General features: G+C 36.4%; 1 protein-coding gene and 1 pseudogene across 2 annotated transcripts; both read right to left on the bottom strand.

Moving 5' to 3' along the window:
• Positions 1 to 3,337: 3,337 nt before the first annotated feature.
• Positions 3,338 to 13,171, bottom strand: LOC143610335 (dual specificity protein kinase YAK1 homolog; annotated as a pseudogene). Its single transcript, XR_013149574.1, has 17 exons — positions 12,811 to 13,171; positions 8,756 to 8,955; positions 8,517 to 8,670; positions 8,304 to 8,413; positions 8,134 to 8,203; positions 7,961 to 8,043; positions 7,557 to 7,688; positions 7,297 to 7,419; positions 7,062 to 7,212; positions 6,873 to 6,987; positions 6,702 to 6,784; positions 6,545 to 6,619; positions 6,348 to 6,422; positions 5,493 to 6,222; positions 5,226 to 5,384; positions 4,703 to 4,968; positions 3,338 to 3,494 (listed from the first exon to the last, which is right to left on the bottom strand). The product of XR_013149574.1 is annotated as a dual specificity protein kinase YAK1 homolog (transcript).
• A 3,709-nt stretch (positions 13,172 to 16,880) lies between these two features.
• On the bottom strand, positions 16,881 to 23,044 carry LOC143610346 (DNA polymerase alpha-associated DNA helicase A-like). Its single transcript, XM_077084850.1, has 5 exons — positions 22,276 to 23,044; positions 20,320 to 20,912; positions 18,008 to 19,039; positions 17,136 to 17,304; positions 16,881 to 17,056 (listed from the first exon to the last, which is right to left on the bottom strand). Exons 1-5 carry the CDS (start codon positions 23,042 to 23,044, stop codon positions 16,881 to 16,883), a joined length of 2,739 nt encoding a protein of 912 aa, XP_076940965.1.
• Positions 23,045 to 24,753: the final 1,709 nt, after the last annotated feature.

The following is a 24,753-nucleotide window of genomic DNA, read 5'->3' as shown; positions in this document are numbered from 1 at the left end:
AAATATTAAAAAAAATTATGTATATCTTTTGTAATGATCATAGTATCTGGGTTCAAGTTCTGTTTGTGATAATATATATATATATATATATATATATATATATATATATATGTGTGTGTGTGTGTGTGTGTGTGTGTATGTATGTATAGGGTTTGGATCAAATACAAATGAAATTAACGTGCTAATTATGAGAATCAAGTAGAGTAATTATAAATATGTTAACTTTTCCATATATATATATATATATATATATATATATATATAGGGTTTTATGTTGGGCCAGGGAGTTTTTACATTTATGTTGGGTTAGTTTTCGAAGGTGGAATGAAGATGATCGGGTGGGTCAGTCTTATTGCAGACCTTCGTCTTCACGGGTTGTTGTTGAAACCGACTCCTCCGCTTGGCGTTGTCCCTATAGTTGAACTGCTAATGCCTCCGATTAGAGATTTCACAATGCCATAGGATTGATTGAAGTTTCTGGCCGGGTAACCTTTCATTCCTACACCCAAACTAAAGGCTTGGCCTTTAGTGATCCAAATAGTTGTTATCTATGGTGGGTTTCTTCCTCAGGGTACTCTTCAGGTCGGGACTGGATAGGGCGGACTGATGTACGAGTTTTCATTAAGGGACGTACCAGCCTAAAACCTGACGATTCTATACTCGAGTAATTGAGATAATCGAGCAGGTCAATGGACCGTATTGTATAAACTTGTAAGGTTGTATGCTATGGTGAGGGGCATCGAAGCCACTCCACAGTGCCACGTGGGCACCGGGGGCCTCGAAACCCTTCTCCATAACGTCCCGCTATGGTTAAAGCCCCCTTAGGCGTCCCATTATATATATAAATATATATGTATATGTGTGGATGAGAGTTCGCCCTGCTTGCGGTGCGCGCATATAATGTATATACGTGTGAACCCTCGGGTGGGCAAAAGTAAAATTGCACTAATTTTAACGTTATTTTACTAATCTCGTGAAAATAACGTTAAAAGTGGCAGAAGGTTAATCAGGCATCATGTGGTGGCGTTGATAGCCGAAAGACAATGGTACATGCACCAATCAGCCGGTGTCCCGATGATTGAGTGCTATGTGCCTTATGTCCAAGGCTTGATGCAAAACTACTATCGAGCCGGGGGTCTCATCGGAAGCAGCCTCTCTATCCCTATGGGGTAGGGGTAAGGCTGTCTACATCTTACCCTCCTCAAACCCTACCATAGCTTGGCTATTGGTGGGATATACTGAGTACGATGATGATGATGTGGATGAGAGTGAGAGAGAGAGAGGAAGAGAGAGAGAAGGCGCCGGTCGTCTAATGCCCCCCCCCCCTCCGCACCTGCCTCCACAACGCCCCCGACGGTGTTCCTCTCCTTCGGCGTCTTTCTTCCCTCTCCAAGACGCCCATAGTGAATAGCGTAATAGTCTTTTGGGAATAGTGAGGATAAAATTATGATTTCAATATTCATCCCATGCGGAACACGTGTCTAAACATGTGGATTTCTTCAAAAATACACCTTTCAATGATTATTAAATTGGGGGTGATGACGTATAGATGAATATTAATATTATATATGCACTATTGGATGGACATATTTTTCAAGATTTAAAATTAAATGTATTTTACCTACTTGTCTTTCACGCATCATTTTATATTGAACTTGTAATAGTTGCTTTAAACCCGTACGCAACAGAAACTCGGTTGGTATCGATTAAATTCATTATGGTATTGGTTCTTATCATGTTAAAAATTTATGGGGTTGTTTGTATAACTTAATGAAACTTGAGGGTTATCATATTTAAAAGTTGTAGGGTTGATTGTGCAATTAATGGAACTTGGGTGTTACCATATTAAAATGTAACGGGGTTAATCTTGTAACTAATTGAAGGTAGAGGAGTATCGTATGTTTTATTTGCACAAGTTAAAATTGGTATCGTATGTTTTAATCGCACGGAGTAAATTGTATACCTAAATGAAAGTTGTGAAGTTCCGTATGTAAATAGGTGTGTAGGTACTATACTTGTAACTAAATGAAACTTATGGGTACAATATGTAGATATTGTTGTAACTAATGTAGGGAGATTATACTAGACGCTCATGATCAAGTTAAGTCCCACTCGAAACAATCACCATGTCTCAATTCGAAACGCTTGGGTCAGAGTAAATCCCAAGTCTAGACTGGTAGTTCCCAAATTAGAACTAGTTTTAGAGCAATGTCAACTTCCCTCATCAAGTAGTATTATTCGTGTAAGTATATACTCCAAATTATGTAATTAATTATTTTATTTCAAATAGGTTTTTGAATATTTTAATACCATTTTAAATGCTAGTAAATACATTGATAGACGTTACATGGGTCGCTTTGGGCCAACGAACCATGAACCAACTGTTTTGGGTTGGTTCACCGGTTATACACTTGTACATGCACCTAAGGATGAGCATACGAGTATGGGAACTGATATCGGTACCAAACAAATTCAGTATCATCGGTATCAATTCGGTACCAATTTTTTGAGTTTTTGGGTTCTAGCATTTGGTTTCATTAATCGACAATATAATACTCGTAGAAGCTACATTTGCCGAAGCCACGGACTTACGAATTTGTCCACACATTTCATTTATTATCGAAACGCCCCTCCCATGTAGTTCCAATGCGCTTGTGGTAGGGGTGTTCTTCGTGCTATTTTTTCGGGTTTCGGGTTGTTCGGGTTTGAGCTCAAAGCAAATTGACCCAAAAATCGATCCAAATAAGTTTGGGTTGAACGGGTCAAGTAAAATTGGGTCGAGTTGTTCGGGTCGGGTTTGGTATTCGGGTACGCTTAAAAAAGACACCCCTAGCTTATGGCACCAAAACCAGTCATGCTTCGTAAGATCAAGACTTGCATGCTAAAATACTTGAAGCTTGAGCTCCTCTTGATTGAGACTAGTTTTTCAAAATCAAGCTCGACTTGTAACAGGACTTGATTGAGACTAGTTTTCAAAATCAAGCTCGAGCTCATCTTGATTCATGCATTTAGAATCATGTAACACAACCCATATAACCTATTTATCTAAAATGCGTCCAACAAGTTTGCCGGAAGTAATTAAATTGTTACATGTATTACACAAATAAAAAACGAAGGGTTAAAACATGTCAACACAAATAAAACAGGTTAACCCAAACACGAAAACATAATATCATACACAAAAGTGTGATCCAAGATTTTGACATTTTGCATACATAAATCAACCAAAGTTTATAAAAATGAAGAAATAGAAGGAAGCCATCATATTCACAAGTTTAAAAAAAGAATCACTATCAATGCACATCCATAAGTCATAATAATAATCCTTCAACTACCAATTATCATCACAACATTCCTTCCTTCATTACACTCCATATTTCTATATATATAATTTTAAATTTTAAATTTCAACCATCATGCAATCCTTCCATATTCATTTCCACCATGAGAAGATGGCACGATGTTGGCCGCGATCGGATGGTTGCCCCTACGCCCTACAAAAACATATAAAAACGTCATATCAGACAGTTTTGACTTATTTACTTATAATTAGCTCGATTTAGGTTTAACTTTAAGGAAATGAGTCAAAAAAGTATATCATCACTAGTTAATATAATCCGGTTTAGAAAAGCATGGAATAAAGAGATGTAACAAGTCAACCCGACACGACCCGACCTCCCACAAAAAAATACACATAGCCCAAATGGAGCAAATCGGTTCTTTACTTGTAAGGGCAAAATAGTCATTTTAGTAAAGTAGACAGCCCAAATGGAGCAAATCGGTTCTGTACTTGTAAGGGCAAAATAGTCATTTTAGTAAAGTAGACAGCCCAAATGGAGCAAATCGGTCCTTCACTTGTAAGGGCAAAATAGTCATTTTAGTAAAGTAGACAGCCCAAATGGAACAAATCAGTTATTTACTTGTAAGGGCAAAATAGTCATTTTGGTAAAAAGTAGACAGCCCAAATGGAGCAAATCAGTTCTTTACTTGTAAGGGCAAAATAGTCATTTAGTAAAAAGTTATTGAACTTTTAACACCGGTTAGTGGGAAGGACGAAAAAGTGTGACAACATACAAACTTCAGGGACGTTTTTTGTACTTGCTAAAGTTAAAGTTCAAAAACTGCAATTTACTATATATTTAATATAACTCGCCAAACGGGTATAATTGAACTTAGCTAAAAAAATAAAACCTCGTAAATAAATTTATTCGGTTAATATATTAATGCAACTTTTGTAATCATATTTGTCATATTTGAGACGCTACTATTTTACAAACCAGAAACCAAACCCGACCCATTTCAACATGTATTGAAAAGCATCTATGTTTGCCCGATACCGAACCAAGGACAAGTCAATATAAGAGAAAAGGAAAAGGTTGTTTTAATGTTAATAAAAACCCCTAAAAAAATTAATAAAAAAATCATAACTCAAAATATAAATCAAAAACGAAAAAAGTAAAATAACTAAAGCGTTTCCTCCGTTGTCCTCGTTGGTAAAAAAAAAATCCAGAACCCGTTTTGACCCGTTCCGACCCGGACCCGTTCTGACCCGAACCTGTTGACCCTAACCCGTTCCGACCCGAACCAAAACAACCCTTTTTTTAGTTGACCCATTCTGACCCTAGCCCATTTCGACCCTAACCCGTTCCGACCCATGACCCGTTTCGACCCAACCCATTTGCCACCCCTAGTTTTAACATACCCCATGGTGCATTGTTGTTGCTTCCAGGTGAACGTTGACCCGCTGAACTGTAATTAGAAAGTGGGGCCTGGACCTTGACATGATGATTCCATTCACCACCACGTCCGCCCGCACCCATTGACCGCCCGTGACTGAACCGTTGAACGGGCTGTTGACCCAACCGGCTAGGTGGAAATTGAGAGTAATGAGGCGTTAAATGGGACGAACTCATGTTCATCATAGGGGATGATTCTGCATGTGTGTATGCTTGCATAGGCCCGTTCGGCCTGCATGGATTAAAACACTAATTAAATCGAATAAAGCAAATAACCAAGTAAAAAAATTGATTGAACGGGTCGTGCCCAGATTACACAATTTGAAGTGTGCGCGAGTTAGGTTGATGTTTTTGACATGAGTAAAAATATGGGTTGCGGTCGTTCAACCTGCCAACCCGCAACCGTCAACTGACAAAATTGACCCCCTAAATTTGTATGAAGAAAAAAAAAAATTTTTGCCGATTAAAAGATGATGACATGGCATATACCTTTGTGATGACATATTTGAGTTTGGCATTTGATTGAATCGTCCGACTCCAGCAAAAGATTCTGCAGGAGCAAACGGTTGACTAATTTGCATAGCCTTATTAAATTCCATTGTCATGTTGCTTAATTCGGAACCATCATCTTGCAGAAGCAGTTCATCACTGAAAAAAAAATTATAACAAGTTTCAGGAAAAAAAAAATAGTAAATTTCAGAAAAAAGATATTAATAATTTTCATAAAAAATAAAAAATAATGACATCAATCATTACCTATAATTAGGATCCCAGTCCCCAGGATCAGGCAACGAGTACTAGCCTCAGGCTTGTCATGACTAACACCTTTAGGATGCAATAACGGTTTACCTGAATATGACCCGGGGGCCCCACCATGGGCCCCGACATTTCCACTATTCCTCTGCTGTTGTTTCCAGCTTCCAACGTTTAAATTCGGTGAACTAACATCTGGAAACTGCCCTTGCCAATGCGCCGAAGGCGCACTTTCTTGAGTTGGTAAATTACCAGAATACCCCCACCCTTTTCTTCTATTCATCTGATTACCTTTTCCAAGGGGCGACCCGTGAGGATTCCCCCCTCTAGCAGGTGAACTCGGGCCATAATGTCCGGGAGATCCAGCTGGCACCTGGCTATAGGGCGGAGTGAACTGTGACGGGCTTGTACCGAGTGACATGGGTGCGAAATTGCCAGCTGGACTGAACGCGAACCCGTTTCCGTGAGGCATTTGCATGATTCTTCGTCTAGCATCGGGACTGGTTCCGAGAACCGGGTTGTTTTGCGCATAATGGTTCATTGCAGACGGGCCCACCGGTGAATAATATGCAAGCATGTTACTGTTGTCTCCATAACTGCCATAACTACTTCCAAGTCCAGTGTTGTCATTGTAACTGCCATGACTACCTAAACTTCCAAAATTGCCCCCGTGTGGATAAGGCATTAGTTGAATATGAGAGTTGTACATTGCAACTCGATTCCCGCCAAAAACCTGCATGGAATAACAATGACCTTCAGATAATCAGTTTAACTAAAACGGGAAGTTTGAGTGTGCGTTATATGCCAATCCAAACGACCCCTAAACGAGGTTTAACTTAAAAACCAGATATTACTCACATTAGGCGAGAGACCTGCAGCAAACCAATGACCTTCGGCTGGATGATGATCAACCTTCACATTATGCAAAACGGGCTGCAAAAAGAGGGAGAAAGTTTTTTTTATTATATATATATATATATATGAGGGGTGGGGGGGGGTTAACATTTAGAAGGGTCAAAAAGGTACTTTTTCATAAATTAGTAAGTACTACTTACCACACGAGGAGTCTCGGGAGCAGGTTTATAAGGACAAGTAAAAGGTTCACCGGTAACAAAAGGGTGCTTAGAAGCCTGCAGCATAATATCAGCATTAAAACTGTAGCGATAATAAATAAATTCTATATGAAAACATAATATTAATATCATTAAGAACCTGCAAAGGTGACCACCGCTTAGCTGGATCAAACTCCACAAGTCCCTTCAAGAAGTCGATCAGCGACAGTAGCAACTGACTTTCTGTAACATTTTTGTCATTATATATAATGTTTAAAATTTCGGGAGAAAAAAAGTTTAATAATTTATGAAAATATATAGAGCTAATAACCTCTAATAATAACTTCTTCTTTCAAATCTTTCCTGTAAGGATACTTTTTCACAATTCCTTCGAGATTCATGTGATTGAAGTACTCTTTTCCTATTGCCGGTTTTTTCATCTCTCTCTAAAAAACAAAACACGAAGATTAAAATAATAATTACATGAAAAAATAACCGAAAATGAAAAACGAGCACTTACCGCTTCGTATTCTTCTTCGCTTAAAGCTTGATAAATACTTCTTCCAGAAGAAGAAGCTTGACTACCATCTTCATGGTTTACGTTCCCGACACACTTAAAGTATTTGCTAGTGTTTTTGGCCTCCTTCAACACATAATCAGGCGGTTGTTGCCTAAATAATTAAAAAAAAACTTAAAACATTAGCTAAGAGCATAAATCTTTTAGATTCAAGAATTATGAGGAATATAATATGTACCCGATTATTTTTATCATTCTTTTTAGAAGATCAAATTCTGATGCCCCTGGAAAAAGTGGCAGCTCGAGAAATAGTTCAGCAACTATGTATCCAAATGACCACATGTCAATCGCAGTTGTATACCTAACAGTGATTAAGGTCTAACATAATAATAATAATAATAATAATAATAATAAAAATAATAATATAATAATAATAATAATAATAAAAATAATAAATAATAATAATAATACAATAGAAGATTTAGAATTCAAGGATACTGATAGCCGAGAACAACTTCAGGTGATCTGTAATATCGACTTTGAATATAAGAATAAACGGTGTGATCTTCCATGCATGCAGATCCAAAGTCAATGATTTTGACTCCTGGTGGCTCATCTTTGGTTTTAGAACTAATAATAAACAGCAATAACAGAAAAGTTATGGTGGAAATTTCGACTTGTTTACTTATCAACGGGTTGATCGGGTTGTGTTATCTTAAACATGTCAAACTAAACAACTTAGCTAAAAGAAGAACAGGTCAAACGGGGTTGTAATCACAAATGATGCATGAATTACTTAAGAAAGGTATTATTTTTTTTATGTAAAAAGTGTTTGCAGGTTAACCTGACCTGGGCTGTTTTGACCCGTTTCAACCCGACCTGTTCCTGCAAAAGGAGCTTACCCTGTGCATAAAAGGATGTTTTCGGGTTTAAGATCACAATGGATAATAGCGGCATCCTTCATCAAAGCTAATCCATATAAAATCTAGTACAGAATATATAAATAATTAAACAAGGCACAAATAATTATCACACACAAACAATATTAAATTTAAAATATTTTAAAACAAATAACCTGCTTTGAGAATAGCTGCACAATGCTCAATGATAATCCACGAAACCGATTTAGCCTTAGAAGCTCATACCTGATGTAAAATCACAAACAAAACAAAAACTCATAAAAATTTAAAAACCCTAATATGAATCTGATAGAAAATGATTTATATACAACAAATGAAAACTTACAAATTCGACTCAAGCATTTCAAAAGCTATGCATAAATGGCGTTGATATACAAAGTAATCATAAATTCGAACAATGTGATGTTTATCGTCAGGGTCAAACTTTTTGTTTAACTGAAAATTACAAAAAATTAGGCGACATAAATAAATGATTAATAGGTTAATACTAATTCATTTTAAATTCAAAATCCTAGCTAAACACTAGATATTTATTTACCGTTGTCAAAATTGAAACTTCAACCAACGCCTGTTGATAATAAGCAGGTTGATTTTTAATAACTTTAACCGCAACAAAACGACCAAGCTCCACAACCCAACATTTAGCAACCTGCCCGAATGTCCCCTGCCCGAGCATATCTTTTACAATATATCTGAAAATAATGGAAAAATAAAAAAATGTGATTAAACATATTCAAATATTCAATTAAACTAGAAAAATAAAGTGAAAACATTAACCTTCTTTGAGTTTCGGAATTAATCAGGGGACAGTTAACACTCAAAATAAAGTCTGAATTTTCATTATCAAAACCATCATTGAGTACTCCGGCAGATGGGCTTGTTAAAAACCGTTTAGGGTTTAATTCATCTGAATAATTAAACTCTGGATTGCACAGCCGGTATGTCTCAACTAAACCCTTGGTTAATCTTGATACCAACTGCAAAATATAATGAAATGCACATGCTTTTAATTAAGAACAAGGATGATGTTACTAAATATTAACGAAGTTTCAATTTGTTTCATACTTTCAATGAGTTATTTTAATTTAACTACCTACCCTGCAACCTACATTGCCACTTACGTGTATTGATAATCTTGATAACTACTAAAAACACTAACTTTATTCTAAAATCCATTCTCAATAACTTCAATTAAATAGGTAATCAAGCATAACATATCATATGATCAAATTGTATCAAAAGAACGTATTTTGATCGGTGAAAATCACTCACAGGTCTTTTAACAAAAACACCCAAAACTGAAACTTGGTTAGTCTTGACACCAACTGCAAAATATAATAAAAACGCACACGCTTTTAATTTAGAACAGGGAAAATGTCACTAATTATTAACCAAGTTTCAGTTTTGTTTCAAACTCACAATGTTACAAGTTATTTTGGTTAAGTACCCTGCAACCCACATTACCACTTACATATGTCGACCTAGCTTTCCAGCTGTGTGACAGCTGTTAGGATTAAACTCACACACGAAACCGAACACACACACGAAAGCAATAAACGAACACGAGGATTTAACGTGGTTCGGTCTAAACTGACCTACGTCCACGGGTGGCAACTAGGTATATCTTTATTGAGTGACCAATATTACAAGTACATAATGTTGTTTATATAGAGACTGAACTAGGGTTAGTAAATTATTATGCAAGAAATCTAAACCGGGCCGGGCTTGGGCCCGACCGCCCACACCCGTCTCCTCTTTTGACTTCATATAATAAACCGGGCCAACAAGGCCTACGAACCCAACAATCTCCCACTCGGAGGCCTTGAGTACTCTCGTCTGCACTCCTGATTGTACTTCTGTAATCTGAACATTAAACTTCTTCTAGTTGCCACCGCCTTCTCATCAATTAACCTGAAGGCCCGTTGAAGCTCCCCGGAGCTCCAACACGTCAGTCATGGCTGAAACTGCCCCTGACCCGTTCTCTGTCCCTACCGGCTCCCACTGTAACGAACTACCGGATCCTGAGATAACCTGAGAACAAACACTCTCCATATTCAGCAAGTAATTCATTGGAGAGACTTCTACAGCTGGAATACTGGTTTTCTTAATCCACTGTCGACCTGGAACTGTAACTGAAACACGACCTGTGCTCCCACTATCACGATGTCCCCCAACTGATTTAACCTTCCTAGCTCGTTCATCCTGAATCTTCACTTTGGCTCTGGGTTTGTTACTTGCAAAACGAACCTTCTTCTGCCCACGAGATTCTGTGAACCGGATTTTGTCTTTCACCAAAACTGGATCCACTCCTTTTGATGACATATCGACCATATACAACGAACCCATTTTCTTGCCACGAGCAACAACGAGATTCCCTTTGACTACTTTCCACTGCCCATTCCCGAACTTAACATCGTGCCCCTGGTCATCCAACTGCCCAACTGAAATCAAACGTTTCTTCAAACTTGGAATAACCCTCACGTCTTTCAAAGTCCAAGAAGTACCGGCTGAAGTTATCAAATCAACGTCTCCCATACCCGTAACCTCTAAAATATCATCATTCGCTAGTCGAACCTTTCCAAAATCCCCAATTTTAAGATTCTTCATCGTTTCACTACAGTGAGTGGCATGAAACGATGCACCAGAATCCATCACCCAAGCATCAACGCTACTCTCAACACTACAAACCAAAGCCTCATCACTACTGACCCCGTCATCTGTGTCGTCTTCTGTAACGTTCACCTCTTTCTTACCATTCGGACACTGATTCCTGAAGTGTCCTTTCTCTTTACAACCCCAACATTCAATATCCTTACGAGTCTTAGACTGACTCCTCTTCCTGCTCCCACTGCCTCGCTGTTTTCCCCTACCTCTACCTTCTGTGACTAGCATATTGCCTGATGATTCACCTGAACTTCTGCGTCTTGAATCTTCTCCCAGAATCAGATCTCGAATCCCATCGAAAGTAATATTTGTAGACGAACTACAAACTGCAGTCACTGTTTGCGACCAACTGTCGGGCAAAGAGGATAATAACAAGAGGCCTTGAACTTCATCATCAAACTTAATGTCAACTGACACTAAGCGGGACAAGATCGAATTAAGATTATTGATATGAGTTGTAACTGACCCACCCTCTTTCATTCTTGTTGTCACTAGCTATCGGATAAGATAGACTTTATTCGCTGCCGAAGGCTTCTCATACATGTTGGATAGCGCCTCCATCATACCACGTGCTATGGTTTCTTTCATGATGTTAAACGCCACATCTTCCGACAACGACAATGTAATACAAGCCCTAGCTTTCTTGTCTAACTTCTTCCAATCTGCTTCTGACATCTTTTCTGGTTTTTCATCCTCAAACACTACATCCAAGTCTTTCTGACAAAGTAGTGCCTCAATCTGCATCTTCCACCAACCGAACTTCTGTCCGTCAAACTTCTGTATCGAAAACTTTCCGTCTTCTGCCATAACAATGACTAAAACGAAAAACTGGATAAAAAACAGAGACAGACACAGCAACACGAGCCTGAACTTAACGACCGTTCTACTGAACTCTGTTAAACAATCAACCTATTTAACGTGCAGCTGAATAACGAACTAAAAAAACAGAAAACTGAAACTTTAAACTGAAACGATAAAACCTGACAAACGCGGTTGGTACTGGTTCTAAGTTTCTTTAAATTTCTTCTGACTTGAAACTGTTCTTCAACGAAAATAGGATCTTGATTCGCTCGTTCTTGACTCGACCTTTGCTTAACTGAAGTCTCTTGTTCAAATACTCAACCAAAAGAAAAGCTAAAAATAGTTTTTTTTTTTTCTTTTTACTTCATGTTACTGTGGATAGCAACAAAGAAATAAGTCTTCCTTCCTTTACTCTTTCTTGAAAACTCACGAACTCCAAGATTAAATAATAATTCAACTTCTTTTCAATTTGCTCAATCCCAACCAACACCCGATGAACAAAAGAAAAAAAAATCAAACTCACTGCCACTTACTAATGCTTTAACCCTATCAGCAAGTGACCGTGTACAGTGGTGGTTATACGGTGGTTAATAGCTTTCAAACATAACCCAATTACAACCCTTTAATCGGCGACGGCTGGGTAATGAAACCCTAATCGCTAACCTGCAGATGACGACGACGAGCGGAAGCAACAGAACCAAGGTGGCGACTGCGAGATTGCAGCTGAACCCTAAAACAGATCTGGTGCGATGGCGTAACAGGCGGCTGAACCGGTTCAACGTGTTCTTCGTGTGATCCCGAACCTAAGCTCTGATACCACTTGTTAGGATTAAACTCACACACGAAACCGAACACACACACGAAAGCAATAAACGAACACGAGGATTTAACGTGGTTCGGTCTAAACTGACCTACGTCCACGGGTGGCAACTAGGTATATCTTTATTGAGTGACCAATATTACAAGTACATAATGTTGTTTATATAGAGACTGAACTAGGGTTAGTAAATTATTATGCAAGAAATCTAAACCGGGCCGGGCTTGGGCCCGACCGCCCACACCCGTCTCCTCTTTTGACTTCATATAATAAACCGGGCCAACAAGGCCTACGAACCCAACAATAGCTTACGTGGCGCCACGTCATCATATAGAACGAGGTAACACATATTGCAAGTCTAAGTATCAAAAAAATTCACTAGGGTTGAAAAAAAACTGAAACTTGAATACTTGATTACTACCAAAAACATTAACTTTATTCCAATAACTTCAATTGAGCAAGCAACCAAGCATAACACATTATATGAAATTACGAATGTATGATCAAACTACATAAAAAGAACATATTTCGATAGGTCAAAATCACTCACAGGTCTTTTAACAAAAACACCCAAATTCCGCTTCCTCGATTCCCCGTTCACAATCGAAGCATATGGTCAAAAAACAAGCTGTTTCGGACTCCACGGAACCAAAGCTGAAGCAGATGTCAACCTCTCATCAGCTGCCACCATAACCTTGACCTCTTCCATCCCAAAATTCAACTAACTAATGCATTAATCTTCCCTAAAGACTTCAATCCCATTATCATAACTAAAACCCCACAAATTCAAGATCCACCAAATCACTCCAAGATTGAAACTTTATCCAACAATAATACAAAAAGACCAACAATCTGACACAATTGATGGATAATATGATCTGGGTATTCAATAAAGACCCTAAATTTTCCACCAAATCACTCCAAGATTGAAACTTTACCCAACAATAATACAAAAAGACCAACAATCTGACACAATTGATGGATAGTATGATCTGGGTATTCAATAAAGACCCTAAATTTTCCACCAAATCACTTCAAGATTGAAACTTTATCCAACGATCTGACACAATTGATGATAGTATGATCTGGGTATTCAATAAAGACCCTAAATTTTCCACCAAATCACTTCAAGATTGAAACTTTATCCAACAACAATACAAAAAGACCAACAATCTGACACAATTGGTGGATAATATGATCTGGGTATTCAATAAAGACCCCAAATTTAACAGCTTTATGAGATGGGTGATGATGAAAATCAAGAAAAGATTGAAATAAAATGCGTGGGAATTGGGTTTCTTGATCAAGATTGAAAAGGGGTTTTAAAGATTGAAACAATTGTTGAATCAAGATTCTTTGTATTGTTGGATGAATGAGTCACGTCTAATTCATCTGTGTGTATGTGTGTGTATATATATGTTTGACGATAAGGTCATTAGATAGAAGAATGCTTGGAGTGTTATGTTAAAATTAGGGTTTATCTTATTTTGGGATCTAGTTTTGGCCAATTTAATCCCAAATTATTAGTTCACATTTTGGTAAGTCTTGTCCAAAGATAATTATGCTTTGGTTGCCATGATGTGTCATTGTGTTATTTTTGTTAAAAAAATTATATTTATTTGTATTGATTATTAAGTGTATTGTTATATTGCCATGATGTGTCATTGTGTATTTATTTGTATATGTCAATAAGTTAGTGGTAGAATGATAAGGAATAGACTTGGTGTTTCATTACTTCATGTGACTCAAGTTTGATTTAGTTTCAAAAACACCAGGGTGACTATGAGATACTAGATAGGTAGATTTCACTAGTTAGATCCTTGAACTGAACGGGTTTTAACTCACCGCACTGTCGTGCCTTCGAGCGAGTGTTCACGGGCGTTGGCCTTAGGTGAGGGTTTTTCCCAAATCGAAAGACGAGTGTATCCCGATGCGGTGAATTTAGTCAGTAGCCCATTTTAAGAATTCGTTGGCCGTTAAAAAAAAGTGTATTGTTATTATTATTAAAAAAATTCAATAGTTCTAAGAAAAGGTGTATTATTATTGTTGTTGTTATTTTTATTATTATTATTTAGTTAATTTGGTAAATATGAAGTTGTACATGTTATAAGTACTATAGGTGTTTGTAATTGTTTAAAAAGTTACATGAAGTTGGTCACAAAGTAATTATTATAAGTAGGGGTGATAAATTGATATGACTAAAAAAATTATTAGATTTTATGTTATGTTATCAAATGATTTATTTAAAAACTTAGTGTGTTTCTTTTTATGCGTAACAATGAACATTTATATGTATTAAAATTAAAGTGGTCGATCTGTCAACTAGAATTACAAGACATTTAAAAGCATGTAATATGTGTGTTTGACGCGCTACCTTGTTTACAACTTTATTATAATTAGAATTATGTTCGAGTTACATGACTTTTAGTGTGTATACTTTAGGTTGAAATTTTTTAGACGAATAAGTATGTGAGTTTTATTTGAGTTGTCAATTTCATCTTACCAACATGACACGACTATCAACATTTGTTATAATTTATTCACTAAATCCATGGTAATGTCATTTCAAATTCTTACATAAACTTTTCTTGAACGAGGAACACATACCACCCTAAAATCTACTCCAAAAATCAACTGGCTTTCACCTTACGGGACTCGAACACGCGTCAAGTTGATGAGAATAAACACCTGATGCTACTAGGCCAATAAATCATCACCAAATTTTTACACAGCCTACCATTTGGTTGACTTATTAGAATTTGATTACTTTGATGTTAAATATTTAACCTTTAATAAATATTCTTATTAGAATTTGATAATACATGCAAAATTAATGATAAATTCAAACATACATCTAAATTTCCATGTGTAATTAAGCCTGCATTGATCTGTTTCAATTAATATAATACAAATAATCAAATATAGTAAATATATATTACGATATAATACGACATAATATAACATAATATGACAACACAATATATGAATATAACATAAGATGACATATCATAGCATATTATAACATATTATAACGTTACATGATATAAGATGACATATCATAGCATATTTTCATATTGTACTAATCTTATTTAGATAAAACAGGTAACTATTATTAATGGTTATGATTGTGATTGTTGTTATAATTACTTTCAATAAAGTAAACTTTGAATGGTTTTTATTTTATTTTGTGTTTGATATTATCTTCTAAATAGATTTAATGTTATCTTTAACAATATATCTTCTAACAATATATATCTTTAACAAAACTATTATAATTGATTTACAATATATCTTCTAAATAGATTATCTAAAATTATCTTTAACACAGATATTATGATTTGTAAACCACTAAATTTGTAAACCACTAAATATACATAATGTTATCTTGCTAATAAGTTTTAATGTTCTTGAAGCTATCCACAAGGTTTGTGCAACATAGAGCAATAATCATATCGAAAAATAAATGAAAGAATAGACAAGAAAGAAAACAAAAGAGTCTAGACCAGTACGAGAAAATCAATCATGAACGAAGGACTAAATAAGAACGAATTTGGGGGTCACACGATATGCACAAATTTAACATGAAATTCATAAGTTTTGGTTTAGTCGATAAACGGGCTCGGATATGTTTATGGTTGAACATATAAACACATTTAACTAAACGAGCTGTGTTAGTCGACGAGGCATGCACTCAGGTTGCACGTTCAATCTGTCTGTTTTATGAAAAAGTTATAGATCTTTTTGATCGAACCTTGGAACGAAAAAGGTGGTAACCATGAATAATTTGGAACACAGTACATAATATAGTAAATGGATGAGTTTCATTTTAGAACTCTTAAATTATTTAAGAACTATTAACAACCAACTATTTTTTTATAAATTTATATATTGATATTATTCAAGTGTAATTTTATCACTTTTTATATTCATATTTCCCGATTAAAATTATGAAAATAAGTTTTTACACTGGTTATTGCATATTTGCATATATATCTAATATGTTTATTTACACATATGTAAACTTGTGATTCATATATGTAATCACAAATTTATATAGAGTTTCAGGATCAAATACATTTTATTCTTAACATTAAAACAGTGAGAACCAATTTGTTGTTATTATTAGGTTTGTTTTTATAGTTGTTTGCAGTTATTTTTTATTTGTATATGCTAATTTCTGATTATGAGACGTTATAAGTATTTGCTGATTTACATTTTGTTGTTATTATTAGATTTTTTCTTATGCTGTTATAAGTATTTGCTGGTATTATTTTGTTCATGATTTTGATTTTTTGTTGTAATTTTTAGGTATTTTTCTTTGTTATTATAAATCATTGTTTATGTATATTGGTATTTTAGTTAGTATTGTTTCTTATGCTCTCATTTTTTTATAAATTGGTCTTATTTCCAACGCTCTCATGTTAAATTAAAAGTACATGGACCTTCCCTTATATATAAAGTATGATAAAACCACTCCCAAATAATGTTGACACATAAAAAATTTTTAAAACAATTGTTGGCTGTTTAGAGTTCTTAAAAGTTCTTAAATTTTATGGAGTTCTTAAATGAAAACAACCCTATAGTAAATAAACTTAAGTTTATTAATTATTATTATTATTATTATTTTTGAGAAAATACCATAGATATGATGACTGCATATGCTTCTCTGCCTTGAAAGCTATCAATAGTTGCAATTTCAACTCCTCTAGCCAATGGGATTTCATCTAGACTATCCCTTAATAACTGCACTTGCGCGACATACGGAGATTGGACCGCGATAGCTGCAGGACTTACACCTGCATATAATATTATTATTATTATTATTATTATTGAACAGTATATAACATTTTTTTGAATAAAACCAAGAATACATACCTGCATATATCAATGACATAACATGTTGAACAACAATATCCACTTCTCCTTCGTTGTAAAACGAGCCCGTGCCAGCTAGGTCTAGCTGCTCCTCACAACCAGGTGATAAACTACCGTACGGTTTCCTTGTGTCAAGTAATAGCAACGGGCATTGTGTTATCCATGTGGGCTGCAGTAATGCAGAAATAATATTCATTAATAATGACTACAAGAAACAATAATCTTTACCAAATTATTTTCTTGAAATTATCATATTATCATTAAAATAACATAACTTATGCAATCATATCAGACATATTTATTTATATAAAAAAAGCAACTTTTTTTGGTGAAAAGTGTTATTGTAACTCAACCCATTTAGACCATTTTGACCCGTTAGCCAACCCTTCCCATACCTGTACAAAGGGGGGATCAACAAAAAGATGAGAACTCGACCCGTTTGGACCATTTTGACCCAAACCCATTATGACCCGTTACTCAACCTGTTTGGACCATTTTGACCCAAACCCATTATGACCCGTTACTTGACCCATTTTGAACCAAATCCATAATGGCTCGTTACTCGACCCATTTGGACCATTTTGACCCAAGCCCATTATGGCCCGTTACTTGACCCATGAACCAAATCCATAATGACTCGTTACTCGACCCATTTGGACCACTTTGACACAAACCCATTATGACCCGTTACTTGACCCATTTTAGACCATTTTGACCCAAACCCATTATGACCCGTTACTTGACCCAATTGTGCCATTTTGACCTAAACCCATTGTGACCCATTATTAAAACCATTTGGACCAATTTAACCTAAACCCATATTGACCCGTAAGCCAACGAGACCGTTTTCCCATCTTTAACCATTCACATACCTGCACAAAAGGGGAATCAACAAGAAGATGAGAAGAAACCGACTCCGAAGATTTCAACAACCCACCATACATCTCCTTTGAAGCCCAACTAGAAATCGCATCGTTCATTCGGTATTGAGTCGTTAATTTAGTTGCAAGAATCCCATCATGCAAACTTATAGCTTTTTCCAATAAAGACACTCCAAGACCACCTTCCAAAGCTTTCCTAGACAGAATCACGGGCGCCAGCTGGCACTGATCACCCGCAAGAATACACCTTCTTCCCAACAATATTGGAATCCAGCAAGACGGTTCGATAGCTTGGCCCGCTTCATCAATAACCACAAGATCAAAAGCATTCAAACGCCTGATACTCGGGTCAGCTGCACCCGTATTAGTGGTCAACACAACTTGCGCATTGGTCAATATTTCCTTAACCGTTTCTTTTTCTTTTTTCTTTAACTGTTTTCCCGTTTGCTTCAAAAGTTGTCGGATTCCAGCAGCCAATGAATCATCTTTCAAACACTGCCTCAAATCCTTCCTTAAATCCGACCGCTTTCTCTCGAGTTCAGTCCTAAAACTCGCGAGTTTCTCATTCACGATCTCGACTAACGACTTCGAAACGACAACCGGAGATATCCGTGCAGGATTCCCGAACCTTACGATATTGATCCCGACATCTGATAACTTTTCAACCATGTTATCCACAGCAGCGTTTGTGGGGGCGGTTACTAGCACGCGTTCACCTTGTTCAACGGCTCGAGTTATTATTTCCTTCAAAAGACCAGTTTTTCCGGTCCCGGGTGGGCCTTGAATGATCAAAACGGGCCGTTTTTTGTTCAAGCCTAATGAAATGGCCCGTTTTTGAGACGGGTCAAATTTTTGCGTGGATTTGGTTTCAGGAAGTTGTGACTCACTCCAGTCGGTGAACGAGTTGTTTTCTAACCATTTGATATCATCTTTGTCACCAAACAGTGTTGCTACAACTGCAATTGAAGGGTTGTTTTTGTGCAGACCTTTTTTCTGAAGCATCATCAGGGCTTCACAATTACGCTGAAATAAAATAAAGTAAAACATATATTAAGCTACGTTTAGTATCATTTAAATGATATGAATATAATTTGATCATAAACTCTAAGCAACTTAAGTTTACCACATTTTAAAATTTTAGTTTTAATGATACTTATCAGTCCCATAAAATTATTAAGCTAGACAAGTGCAGAAATGAATACGGGCCAAACGGGCCGAGCCAGGTTGAGTTGACCAACAAGCAAGTTTTTTACCTTTTTCATGTAAATAAAAAAAAACAGATAGTGCATTAACTATGAATCTGTGAAGACTGTGATTACAAAAACAATATTATTGCACTGATGCTTTTAAATATTTATAAAATGATTTAGAAGGTTTTATGCATTACAGATACCATTCAAAATACAACCCGTTCCCTTTTTAGATATATTTTTAAAAAAATTTAATAATCTTCGTATAAATATAACTCAAATCGACTCATTTAAAAATCTTGGAAGCAAATTTGAAAATAAGGATTAGTGCTGCTATTCCTTAGTTTAAGAACAAAACCAGAAATTTGCTATGTCTTTTTTTTTTGGAACGACCAACTAAGTAACGCCGGGTACTCCATACTCGGCCCCCATTGGCTAAAGGTAGCCCGAGCCGGCCACGAGTCAGGACGGACGGAGCCCCTAGCGGTCCACCTATTGAGGGATTCCCCGGATAAAACCCGACCCCCACGCCCACCAAACGGCACGACAGCGAGGAGCCGGTAAAACCGGGTGAGATCAGGACTCGAACCCTGGCAAGCCAGGGCCATCCCTCATATCTCCCATATAAATTGGTGATAGTGAGGTTTGAACCCCCTACCTCTCACTAGTAAAGCGAGTGCTCTATCATTGAGCCACATCCAATTTGCTATATGTCTAAAGGACGAAAAATGTAACTTACTCTTATTTTAATATAATCCTTTAATCAATCCCATAAAATTATTTAGCTATATAAAGACAGAAATAAAATAAATATGGGTCAAACGGGCTGAGCCAGGTTGAGTTGACCAGCAAACAAATCATTTTTTTTTCTTTTTCATCTTTTTTTGTAAATAATAACTCATATCAACCCAATTGGATGTATTGGAAAATGAAGGTCCATTAAAAATAAAAATAAAAAAAAGATTGAAATTTCAAAAAAAAAAGTTTACTTTTTTACATTAGAGAATTTGTACATAGAATCTTTAAGTGCTCAAAAACCAGAAAGGTGAGAACTTGTTGATCCAAGTATTAATATCCATCTAAAAAACACACTATAAATAAATTTTTTTTTACCTCATATGTAACTGTATCAGCCAATCCATGAATCCGATCTATCCGAACACTTTTACCAAATAGCTTCGAAAAAGTGGGATCACCGTGTCTCGATTCAAGAGCCACAGTAATACTGCATCCATCCTCCCCCAAATTATTAACAAAGCCTTGCATACCCGATATTGCACCCGCTGCACCTCGACTGTCACACGTCCTCACACAAACCATGTCACCAGGCGACAACGTTGTTGGTGGCAACCTATGATTCCCCTCGACCTTAAACAACACCAAATGCATGCCACCTAATCCCGTATACGTACTGACAGCAAACAAGTTGCATATTGTGTCACATAATGCTTGTTCTGCTTGACCGTGGCTAACAAGAAACTCAACTGGTTTGTTTGGATCAGAACTGGCAGCAGTTGGGGCTGCATCGAGTTCTTGTTGAGTGAATTCAAGTTCAGAGTCCCGTTCAACACGAAGTAGGTTTGCCATATGTTCTGCAAAATCATCGATTCTGCCTTGAATCGCCTTCACTTTCTCTAGCTCCATGCCCAAAACACCATGAACAGTTTTTAGAGGTGTGACTTTTCTTGCAATGGCTCTGTGCTGAGCTGAAAATTTAATCATGTTGTGGATTTAGTACGTAACAGGTTACATAATCACAAAGACATAAAATATATATATATATATATGTATATAGCAAATTATACTTTTTGTCCTTAAATTAAGGAAATAACATAAAGCATCCTTTATGTTCGCCCTTTGTCACAGTCTACGTCGATTTTTCTTTAAATCCAGTCATGTCCCTTGCACATGAGGGTAGTTTTGTCATTTCATCTTTTCAGAGAATATTTGTGTGTAACTAACTTAAATATTTGGGTCCAACATTTAACAACAAATCAAGATTAATCTTAAGGTGTCACAATTCAAGATTAAGTATTTGCCTCACTGGCACCGCTTGTGGGAAGGGCTCGGCTGGAGGCTTTTGTGTGTCAGCAAGAGCAAAGCCCGTTGTGAAATGCGGGGACCAAATAAAAGAACTTTTTTATTTTTAACCGTCTTTAATGACCTGTACACCATTTGCTTTAACGACTTGTACATCACGGTTATTTTAAACTTCAAATCATTTTAAAATTGTAGTAATTAGTTAAAAATAACAAAAACATGTAATTTTTTATATTTATTTATTTACACTATTTTTATTTCGTTTATACACTACTTCAATTTACACAAATTATTATAAAAACAAGAGAGAACTGCGGTTTTCGTCCCAGTGGTTTGTTCAAATTTGCTATTTCAGTCCAAAAGTTTAAAATTTGCTATTTTCATCCCAAATGATTCATTTATGTTGCAATTTTCGTCCATAAGGTTTTGCTTTCATTGCGATTTACGTCCCCGTTGTTTGTTAAAATCTGCTATTTCAGTCCAACATATGTTAATGAATAGAACGGAAATTGCAATGAAAATGAAACCTTAGGGACAAAAGTAACAAATTTTAAACTTTTGGACTGAAATGACAATTTTGAACAAAACACAGGGACGAAAACCGCAGTTCACTCAAAAAAACAAAGTATTTGTTTCTTACAACAAGTTATATAATTTTTTATAAATAATTTGACTTGGTTAAAAAAAGCAATTTGATCCCCAAAATAAATGTAAAAAGCGACAATAAATGTAAAAAGGATGATGTGCAAAAGTAACGATTCGTAAAAATCAATACTCTTAAACAACTAGTAAAAATCTAATTTCGCGGACTAGGCGTGTTTGCGTGTGGATGTCACAATTCAAGATTAGCTAAACAAACTTCACATAACATTAAAACACAAAACCAATGGCCAAAAACGTTTTTCCAGCAACCTGCAACTAACAGCGTTAGAATTCAGTTAGTCACAGACCGTTGGGAACAAATACGTTAAAAAATGGGACCGTCAGCAGCCAAAAGATAATAATTGGGATTAACAAAAACCAACTCACTGGATTTCGCAAGCTCCTTAAACAACTTCCACGACTCCGTTTTCGTCCAATCTTCCACTAACCCTTTCCCCTGACTCTCCTTCAACACATCTCTCAACTCCCTCTGAAAATGATCAAACAAAGTCGGATAATGCGTGCACGCCTTCAAGCACACTGACTCCAGCCCGGACGGCATGGGCACCGCACTCAAATACGGCTGCGCCTGGATCACAAACGTCAGCCCGGGCCCCATCCGCTGCCGAAACTCCGCAAACTCACCCTGCAGCTCCGCCGCCACAAACTCATTCGCCATTGCTTTCATCCCTTGTGTTATCCACCTCACCACACACTTCCCCAAATCCTTTCGGCCCAACGGGTCCCCGTTCTGCGATAAACTCCTTACGTCTATCGGCTTGCAACCCGAGTACTCGGTTTCTGCCACACGGGCTCCCCTGTTTCTTGAACCAATAAAGGTCTTGTCTTGGGGCTTCAATTGGGGTTTTGAACCCGAATACTCGGTTTCTGTCACTCGGGTTCCCCTGTTTCTTGAACCAATAAAGGTCTTCACTTGGGGCTTTGACCCGGGTTTTGAACCGGGTTTGGGCTTGGGTTTGGTTCTGTTATCCGACGTGTTACGGATACTGAATCTTGACGGCGAATTAAGCCCCAATTGATGGAACCCAATTAGGGTTTGTGACGGAATCGGATTCGGGTTTGGGAAATCGACCCGACGGCGATCAATTCCGAGACTGACCCATCCGAGGCCGGGACTGATTACACGTGTGGCCATGAAATTGGGGGCTAATGGCGGCTAATTAGAGGTCCGGCATGGGGGAATTGATGGGAATAATATTATAGTGGGTGTTGTGAATGTAAAGATTCTGTGAATTTGAAAATGGGTTTAGCGGAATCAGGAATTGAGATGTGATTGGTTGTGGGTGATTTTCGTGTGCTTGGTTTGTCCGTACGTTAATGGAGTCGACGTGTTTGGTTGTTCTCCAATGGCTTTTTGGTTCGTGGAAGTCCACTTAAAGACTTTAATAGGTTGTTTTCATTTTATTTTATTATTATATATTTTTGCTATTAATGGAAATAATAATATTTAGTGGCTGGTACAGGTTTGAAATTTAATATTTCATAAGTTTTATTATCAAATTAAAGTGCGACCGGGTGGCTTGTAAACGAATTGAACCGTTCGGTGAACTGTTCGTAAATTGTTCGGCGGGAAGTTCGTTTATATTAAATAAACGAAGGAATATGAACACATGCCCTGTTCGTTCATTTATGTTCATGAACGTTTGTTTATGTCTGTTTATTTATGTTCGTTTATGTATTAATAGAAAATAGTTAAATATTATCTGGATATGTCATCTGCTTAAAGGTTTTATATTTGTTAATTTGCATTTAAGTTTTCTTATGTTCGTTTGTGTTCATTTACATTTGTTCATATATGTTCGTTTATCTTTGTTCAGTTATGTTCGTCTAGGTTTAAAAAACGAACATAAACGAACACAAATATCCATTTTTAAATAAACGAACAAAAATATCCATTTTTAAATAAACGAACACGAACATAAATATTTGTTCGATTAAGTGTCCGTGTTCTTTTAAAGTTAATAAAGAACACGAAAATGCCCTTATTCATGTTCATTCGATTCGTTTAAAGGCTTTTATTATTCACATTGATGAATACACCGATCTCAATCTCTAGGCCCTGCCGATTTTATTTGTGTCGTTTGTGTTCATGAACCGTTCGTGAACACATTAATTTCCTTAATGAACGAACACGAACATAAAATCTCGTTCGGTAAGTGTTCATGAACCGGTCGTGAACACATTATTTTCTTAACGAACGAACATGAACAAGGCCTTGTTCGTGTTCGTTCAGTTCGTTTACAGCCCTAGTGACCAGTATGTTTGGGATTGAGTTTGAAAATAAGTAAATAATTTATTGGCTTATTGGGTTTTTTTAATGCCAGTAAATTATTATTTCAGCTGTTTTCAAAAAGCCATGAATCCTGTTTTTCTCCAAATATTTTTTATATGTTTTTTGGTTTATGGAAATCCACTTGTAATGAATATAACTATTTAAGACTTTGTTTTCATTGATTTTTTATTTTCTTTAAATAGATGTGGTATAATATTAAGTGGCTGGTGAAGGTTTAGAAATTGAATATTTTATCAACTTAATAAAGTGTGACGTAGAGTGAATTGAATTGATTGTGTGATGAATCAAGCTTTTGATTCTACAATTTGATATTTTAGAGAATTTGAATATTTTATCAACTTAATAAAGTGTGACGTAGAGTGAATTGAATTGATTGTGTGATGAATCAAGCTTTTGATTCTACAATTTGATATTTTAGAGGTTCTATAGATGATTACAAAGCATTTATTTATAAATTTTACAAAAACATGATATTTAAAGGATTGAATCGTTTGTGTTTCACTGGCACACTCAAGGAAAATGTAAATTTTTGGAAGCCGATATAATGATCT

The sequence above is a fragment of the Bidens hawaiensis genome, unplaced genomic scaffold (assembly GCF_021521415.1).
Source record: "Bidens hawaiensis isolate Kalapana, Puna unplaced genomic scaffold, B.hawaiensis_p1.1 tig00025760_1, whole genome shotgun sequence".
NCBI classification, from domain to species: domain Eukaryota; kingdom Viridiplantae; phylum Streptophyta; class Magnoliopsida; order Asterales; family Asteraceae; genus Bidens; species Bidens hawaiensis.
Note: the sequence above shows the minus strand (reverse complement) of the source record. Positions and strands in the feature narration are given on the sequence as shown.

What these genes read in the sequence shown, in the direction of transcription:
- LOC143610346 (XM_077084850.1), bottom strand. Translation starts at nt 23,044, where the DNA reads ATGGCCACACGTGTAATCAGTCCCGGCCTCGGATGGGTCAGTCTCGGA. An exon ending in CTGATACAGTTACATATGAG is followed by an intron (nt 19,040 to 20,319) that starts GTAAAAAAAAAT and finishes ATTTTATTTCAG; the next exon opens with CGTAATTGTGAAGCCCTGAT. An exon ending in TTGATTCCCCTTTTGTGCAG is followed by an intron (nt 17,305 to 18,007) that starts GTATGTGAATGG and finishes GCATTACTGCAG; the next exon opens with CCCACATGGATAACACAATG.